This window comes from Equus quagga, unplaced genomic scaffold (genome assembly GCF_021613505.1).
Source record: "Equus quagga isolate Etosha38 unplaced genomic scaffold, UCLA_HA_Equagga_1.0 805_RagTag, whole genome shotgun sequence".
Taxonomy (NCBI): Eukaryota; Metazoa; Chordata; class Mammalia; order Perissodactyla; family Equidae; genus Equus; species Equus quagga.
In genome coordinates, this window is record NW_025803278.1 from 19,564 (window position 1) to 27,706 (window position 8,143).

Below are 8,143 nucleotides of genomic sequence, written 5' to 3' on the forward strand. Positions count from 1 at the left end.
GTCCACTCCGCCTCTGACCTCTGTTTCCCCTAAACAAGGCTAATCTGTCTCCCAGAAGAAGAAAATGAAACAAAAATTGGAAAGAAGCAGATCAGACTCTCAACTCTGACACTTTGTTTCATGCGGATGAGCCTCTACTCTCAAATGACTTTGTGTAAGAAACTTCACATTTCAAACAAGGAAACCACCCAGGAGAAGAAGTAGACGATTTGGGAAGCCTGTGTTTGTGCACCGGCTCAGCTGGCAGGGCTGCAGCAGAGATTATTTCTTCCTCTCTTCCCTTCACTGCAGAGCTCTGGAAATCATACAGGGGACGAGCTCACTCACTGAACAGTCTTGCCAGATCAGAGAGTAAGTGCATGCAAGAAATGAGCCGGGAGTAGGAAACCTGGGGCCTGAGCTCTCCTCCCATCAGGCCTGGGGGCCTCAGACACAGAGCAGGGCAAATAGTAGGAGATCAATAAGTATTTTTCCAAAAATTGAATACAATTTCACATTCACTAATCTTAATACTTGGCCACTGTCACACACCCAGGAAGCGTGTGTGACCAGGGAACCAGGCAAAGAAAGGGTTACTGAGGATCTGATGAACAACTAACAAGGTCGGTCAAATGTTTTTCAGACAAGAAGAAACAATGTTCTGTTTTACAGAAATTGATGTCCCCATTTAGCAGATGTTTCTGTCTTGAAGAGAAGCTCACTGGTTTGCAGCAAGACCCCTGCAAAATGTTCCAGCACCAAGCGTCCTAAGATTACCTTAAATTCATTAGCATCGTAAATTCTCCTCCTCTAGGAGGGTCCAAGCAGCCATTTTCAGATCATGCAACATGTGTAATAGCAAGTTTACCTACTACACGTGGGCGCGAAATGAACACAGTTGTTACAAAAAAACCTGTTATCTTCTGCTCTCCTGTGTATACAGGCTCTACAGGCACTGAGCTCTGGGAGACACTGCATTGGGAGTTATCCTGGTGTTCACCATTGCTTGTGTCAGCAATAAACCTTTTCTTCATCTCCTTCTTCCTGGGTTGTGCTTTTCAGCTCTGCATGCACCAAGAGACAAACCCATTGAGTTCGGTATATGGCCATGTGGAGGGATTCAAATGGAGCTTTATCCAGCTCCAAACAGCATCCTTTCTGCTGTTAGTGCATTTATGGAGCTTCCACTCTGGCAACTAAAGGATCCCACTATGGGTCCAATTCAGACCTATCCCCAACCCCAAGCTCCAGAGTCCCTCCCACTTTCCCCCTCCACTCATTCTTCTCTCTAACCGTCAATCGCCAAAACTCCCATTCATCACTTTCTCCACCATGTGTTCATTTAATACTTACTGAGCACACTAATTATTATTCTAATAATAATGTTACATTATTTATTATTATAATACTTATCATGTGTAATTATGTGATAATAACATTTATTATATAACTATTATCATATAATAATTATTATAATTATTGAGATAGGCAGGATTGAGTTAAGTCAGTCTGCAAAATTGCTTTATGAGTAACCTATAACTGTACCCCTTAACCTACCTAGGGGTATTAGCTATGCATTAGGTCGCTCATTTGCCCAAAGACCCCTAATTGGTAGCATTTCAGGGACCATGGCAAATGAAGCATAACAGGAGAGTCTCTTCCTGTAGCCCCATAATCAGGAACCAGAGCTCCTGGTGAAACATCAGGTCTCCCACTTTGTACAGAGAAGTCAGCGCCAGCCACAATGTCCCAGCAGTTAAAGTGCAGCACACTCAGCTTCGGCAGCCTAGGTTCAGTTCCTGGGGGCAGACCTACACCACTCATCTGTCAGTACCCATGCTGTGGTGGCGAACACATAGAAAAACTAGAAGGACCTACTAGAAAATACAACTATGCACTGGGGCTTTGGGGAGGAAAAAAAAAGAGAGAGGAAGATTGGCAACAGATGTTAGCTCCAGGCAAATCTGTCCCAGCAAAAAAAAAAAAAAAAAAGAGTAAAAAGAAGTCATCCATCCTCCCCAGGGCCTCATGAAGAGGCTGCAAACTGGTCTTGCCATTCCCAGTCAGCCCTGTCATCCTGATCTCACATGAAGTAAGACATCTTATGGGACACAGTGTACATGGCCAAAAGTTATAAATGTCTCCCTGATCCCAGCTTCCATTGGGGAGAGAAGAGGGCACATTCTTCAAAGAAACCAAAGAGAGCGTTGTGTTTCACAAAATCACTCATCTAGATGGGGAGTGCCTACAAGAAGGGGTAATTGAAATCACCCTCCATCTGGTTGGTTACTGCAGCCCTGCCCCACTCCTACCCCAGTGCTGCAAGAAGAGAGAGATCCTGGAAGAGCTTAATGTGTATTGGATGCTTGGGATCTCAGAAATGAGGGTGGACAAGATGAAATGCCACTCCACCCCTAGAAATGTACATGTATCCTATGGGCAAAGACCACTGCACCTGCCTAGGTGCCCAGTGTAGAGAGAATCAGACTAAGCCAGAAGGAGACCAAGGTCACCTCCTCACCACCAGCAGGTGACCTGGGAGCAACCATGCTGGCTCTCCTCCTGCCTCTCCCTACCCCCAGTACCAAAGGCACTGGGGCCCAGAGCAGGGAGGGGGAAAGTGAAAGAATGGACTGCTCCCTCGCCAGCCAGCACCCAGTGCCTAGATTTTAATGTCAATAAGGATGTATTCCTCATGCCTAACACATGCCTGGCCCAGAGAAGACATTTGTTACTTGTATTGAAAACCGAATGAGTGAATGAAAGTACAGAATAAAAGTGAGTGCCCCCCCTTTCTCAGTCACTCAAGGCTTTCTTGGTTTAGGAGTCATTTGTCTGTCAGAGGAGGATGTTCTCTTACCTGAGAGACTTGATTAGGTAACAACGCGGCATTACCCAGGGTACACACATTTTTTGTTCTCCAGATGTCAGTTTCTGGGCAGGGCTGAGGCTCCCAGAGTCCCCAGTCCCTCCCGCGCCTGACTTTGTATTGCAGCTCAGTGGTCAGAAGCGCATAAAAATCCACTGCTCTTCTCAGCCCTGCTGCACCTTTACCAAAGACTTCCAACAGCAACATGAAGTTGGGAGGCCTCCTCCTCCTTGTGAGCCTCATCACCCTCAGCTTGGAGGTACAGGAGCTTCAGGCTGCAGTGAAACTGCCACTACGTTTCGGTGAGTCCAGCAGAAGGCAGCCCCTTTCTTCTTTGAATGAGAGAGTCAGAAAGTGGGATTATCAGGGAGCAGGGTGTGCAGGGCCAGGAGGGGACGAAAGGAGGGAAGGAAAGATATTCTAGTCAAGGAGCCATTGCAGGGACCCACCTTGACTGCAGAATCTCTCTTCTTCTGCCTCCACTTTCTCCCCTCCTTTCCCTGGGTCACTCCTCCATGTGGACTCTCCACTCTTCACTTTGCCCCCTCATCAGCATCCCTCCACCTCTCCTCTGTCTCCCTCTCCACCAGCTTCTTTGTCTCTGGCTACAAACAGATTGGAGGGCCTAGAGAAAATATTTTCTGAATCAAGCGAAACAGAAATTATCTCAATCCCTTCATTTCCTTTTACCACCAGCATTCTCAAAGGACTAAACAGACTTCTCTGCCCATGCTTCGCCGTAACTTATCCCTTAACCCCTTGAAGACTGACTATACTGCCCCCTGCACTCTCCTGAAACTTCTCTCTCAGGTCCTGTTGACAAATCTCTTGACTCTCCTCAGGAGCCAAAGTCTTTATTCTCTGCAGTATCAGACACTGTTTCCCATTTCATCAATCCTCTAACTTCCTTCTCTCCTGGACTCTCTGCACTGGACCTTTTTCTTCTCCTTGAAGATTATTACATTCAACTCTTACTCCTCTCCCTTCTTCGCTCTCCTTCCCCTACATTAGACTGGTTGCCAAATTCCATCCTTTCTTTGTAATTGCCTCTTGCATGTGTTCCTTCCTCTCCACCCCCATGGCCACACTGTATTTCCAGCCCTCATTTCCCCATCTTGTGCCAGTGCAATCGCTTCCCCAAAGCTCTCCCTGCCCCTCCCTTCCTTCTGAAGTTTGCCTGCTTGTTGAATCCTGGTCCATTCTCTGCTCTCCTACCAGGATAATCTTCATAAGTAAATGCCATCAGATCCCTCCCTTGTCCTCCCAAGTGAAATCCACACTCCTCAGGTCCTCAGTATCCACCAGCTGTAAATTTACCTTCTGCCTACTTTTCCTGCTCAACTTCTAACTCTTCTCTAATGCTTCTCTAGCTTTCCATTGACCATTCCTCCTGGATTCCTTGTACTTCAGGGTGTGACGAGATGAGGCGCCTCGGGTGAAAAATTGAAGGAGGTGCTCACTCTCAGTGCTGTGCAAGCACCTCCTTAAATTTCGTGCCCCACGCGCCTCATGTGCGTCTCCCTGGTCTCGCCCTGTCCGCCCCTTCTGAACTTATTCTGGGAATTCTTTTCTGTCCTCACAACACTCTACCACCCCCCCCTTAATTCTGCCTTTAAAAAATCCCTGTACTTCAAGACTCACATTTTCTGATTAATCCAATCAGAAGTAACATCTCTCCTCTGAGCCCTAGTCCTTTGGATGTACCTCTCTCAGGACGCTTCTCACAAACTGTTTTGTTTCTAGTACTTTAAACGTAAGTCTTTTCTCCATTGTTAGACTCTAAGCTGCTTGAAGGTAATGACCCTGTCTTGCATCCTTGTATTTCCTGAATAAGTTTCGTCTGTGCGTTATACATAGTAAGGAATCTACAGATATAATAAGTGACCAACGTGCTGTGAGTGGGGACAAGGAGGGATCATACTGATTTTGTCCAAGGTCAGCAAGCACATTTTAGACATCCCACCAGGCCCCCCTCTCACACCCTCAGACATTGCTAATCAATCCTAGCACTCTTTCTCTTGGAGCCTGGACAAGGCCACCCAGCCTTCTCAACACAGCATCAGACAGCCATCTCTATGGATTGGAGTTGACACTGGAGAATGAACTTCATTTCCCCTGCTGGATCCAAGGGCTCCATTTTACATGTGAGGAAACAGAGACCCAGAGAGGTCCAGAGACAGAATCAGAGAAACTCCTGAGAACAGCTAAGGAGCAGACCAAGCACAGCACACATTCGTCCAGAGCTCTGCATACATTTTTCCTGAGACCCCGCTGGGTCGTAACGAGCTTCTTGGACCTACTTCATTGATCCTCAAAGACTAATTTTGAGGCTCTGGGAACCTGGGGAGCTTCCACTCAGGTCAGCAGTGACTCCCTGAAATTTGGAGATGTGCTCTTCATGACAGGGCCTGTTTCACACCATCTGACACTGCAGAGGGAGCCTGGGTCTGGGGGCCAGGCAGGTTCCTCTAAACAAGACACGCTGATGTAGAGAGCTCTTGGCATAATCATATCTCTTTAGACTGATTACTAATGGTGATAGCACTAATGGAATGAAAACAGATGGCATGAAATACATTATTTGAACCAATCAATGTTATGATGTTACAAGCTGATGAAAAACAAATACTCAGAGGGAAAACAGAGAAAGAAATTCCAAATGCATGTACAATACAGCAATCCATCTAATATCTCTACTGGGTCAGGGTATGGGAGAATATTGTTGCAACTCTGCCAAAGAATACAAAATCAACAACAACTGTTGCTTTCTCACTGCCAAATTGTGTTCTACCAATGGTGTGTCAGAGCAAAGACATTATACAGACAACTGTGATTCAAGGTAAATTACTGATGAATAGACCTGCGTTTCATGTTACTAGGTGTGCCCTTCAGGAAGGACTCATTGTGATGCTAGGAAGTGCAAAATTTTAATTGCCAATTTCTGCATCTAGTATAAAACTATGTGCCATATGTTAAAACAGGGAACAGAAATAAAACAATTACAAAATCAGAAGAGAAGAAAACAAACCAAACATGTATCTTGAATTTAACTAAATATGTAACAGCCCAAATATACATTCCAAATATTGACATTGGTCCAAGCATTAGGTTAAGATATTTTCAGAATGTTAGCAGAATACACACATAGATAGAAAGAGAGAGAGAGAGAGACTATCTCTAGAAGGAAACCCAAGAAATTTAAGGGTGGTTCCTTCTGGAGAGGGAACAGAGTAGAAGGGATTGGAAGGCAGGGATGGGGAGTAAAATTACTTTTCATGGTAAATCATTTATGTTTAAATTTGTGCATTTACCTTTTTTCTTAATCACAAATACAACTTACAGAGGGCCAACTCCACTTACATCAGGAAAGAGATTATCAAGAGAGAAGGTAGACTCTGACGCTCCTTTTTCTTCCTGAAATTTGGAGAGAAATCTCCTATGAAAGTTGCCCTCCCTGTACCAGGAGGAAGGAAGACGTTCTTGTTATTAGAGATGGAATTCCTGGAAATCCGTATAAACAAAGCTTCTTAACTAGCCCTTATCTTCCTGGTCACTGCTGCACAATTTATTACCCCTAGCCCAAAGCTCTCTGCCAATTCTTCACAAATTTGTTTCCTAGTCTAAAAGCTATAAAAGCTTCTGCTCTAGTCACTTCTTTGGGTCTTCATTCTCCTGTGAAGGCTGTGATGTGCATGTAAAAATTTAGTAAAACTTGCATGCTTTTCTGCTGTTGGTGTGTTTTATGTCAGTTTCCTTCTTAAGTCAAGCTCAAGACCCCAGGAAGGTAGAGAATTTTTCCTCTTTTACATGCCTCATGTACAGCCTCCCATCTCCCCAGCCATGGCCAGGGCTGAAGTGACATAAGCTCCATGGACACACACTCCACAAAGTCAGCCTCCGAAGATATGATTATTCCCACCACCGGGAAACACAAGTCCATAGCTAAGAGCTGGCTGAGCAAGACTGTGAAGACCATAAAGTAATTGTGAAATGTGGATTTTTAATTTCACTTTATGTGTATCTTATAAAAGGTGACAAAAGGGAAGGAAAACTATCATATCTAGGTTGGTTTCCCTTGCCCCCATATAACGTATAGCAAGAGACTGATTCACCAAAAAGGACTGCTGATTGGTGGTCTCTCAGCTGGTTTGGCCAAGTGAAGAACTTCAGACAGGTGGGTGGAGTTCAGGAATCTGGGAGGCAGTGGAAGAGAATGCCCAGCTCCTCCTTACCCTGGCCCCTGTCACATGACAGGTACACCTGAGCCCTGGTGGGTTGGGCAGTAGAGGAAAAGTCAGGGCAGGTGGTGTGGAGGAAAGAGCATGAACAGAGGAGTCAGAAAGAATTGGGTTTATCTCATACCCACCTCCACAACTAAGTTGCTCCGTACATGTGAATAAATTAAGCAGTGTCCAATTCCTCATCAGTGAATTGGAGATGCTCAGTATGACAACATTGTTGGGTTGGCACAATGAGGTGATGCCCAGGAAGTGCTGGGCATGGAGAAGGCGCTCACTAAATGTGAGTTCTGTCTCCCCACTCTACTTTCTTTCATTGGCTCACGTTGGCAGCCTTTCATCTGCTGAATGGGGAAGGCTGCTGCTACAGATGTGTGTTATTCTTGGCCGGCTGCCTAATGGCTTCAGCTTCCAGATACACACTCTGGCCCAGCTTGGTAGGGATAAGGGAGGTCAGGGTCCCTCAGCTCTGCTTCACCTTCACAGAACCAAGGCTCCAACAACAACATGGATCCGGTGTCTCCTCATGGCCCTCTTCTCAAAGCTTGGGACCAGAGACTCTGTGAGGCCCGAGAGGTCACAGGTGACACTCATCAATCTCAGGAGGATGGAAGGGAGAAGAGAGAACCAGAAGCTCAGTGTTTCATGTGTGTTTTCCTTGTAGCCTCATGGCCTCACTGACTCAGGCATCATCTTCAGGGACTGGGGACAAATGCAGGTGACAGTCCCCAAGCCAGATGGAGCCCCCCCCACCCCCAGCAGCCACAACCTTGTTCTGGGGCTGAATTCTTCCACTCCAGTCTCTCCTGTCCCTCAGGGGGAGGCTGGCCCAGGCTGCCCCTCACTCTTACCCAGCACCGGGCAGAGCAGCCTGACTGCCTGGTCCAACAAGCCCCAGCCGTGCTCTCCTTGAGTGAGTTCACATGAATTTGGTGGTGGGAACCTGCCAGGAAGTGTCGGGTGTCCACGACAGGCAGAGGTGGCAGAGATAGGGGAACTGGCTTCCTACCTGTCTTCTCTAGCCAATCCCTCACAGGACTTCTGAGCCCTGTGAAGT

At 46.3% G+C, this 8,143-nt stretch overlaps 1 protein-coding gene across 1 annotated transcript in view; it reads left to right on the plus strand.

The window, feature by feature from the left end:
• Window positions 1-2,935: 2,935 nt before the first annotated feature.
• Window positions 2,936-8,143, plus strand: part of LOC124234476 (WAP four-disulfide core domain protein 2-like) — a 59,124-nt gene continuing 53,916 nt past the window's right edge. The window contains exon 1 of the mRNA XM_046651820.1: window positions 2,936-3,150. Coding sequence (XP_046507776.1) covers window positions 3,054-3,150 — 97 coding nt within the window. The 5' untranslated portion in view covers window positions 2,936-3,053. The remainder of the gene's footprint in view (window positions 3,151-8,143) is intronic.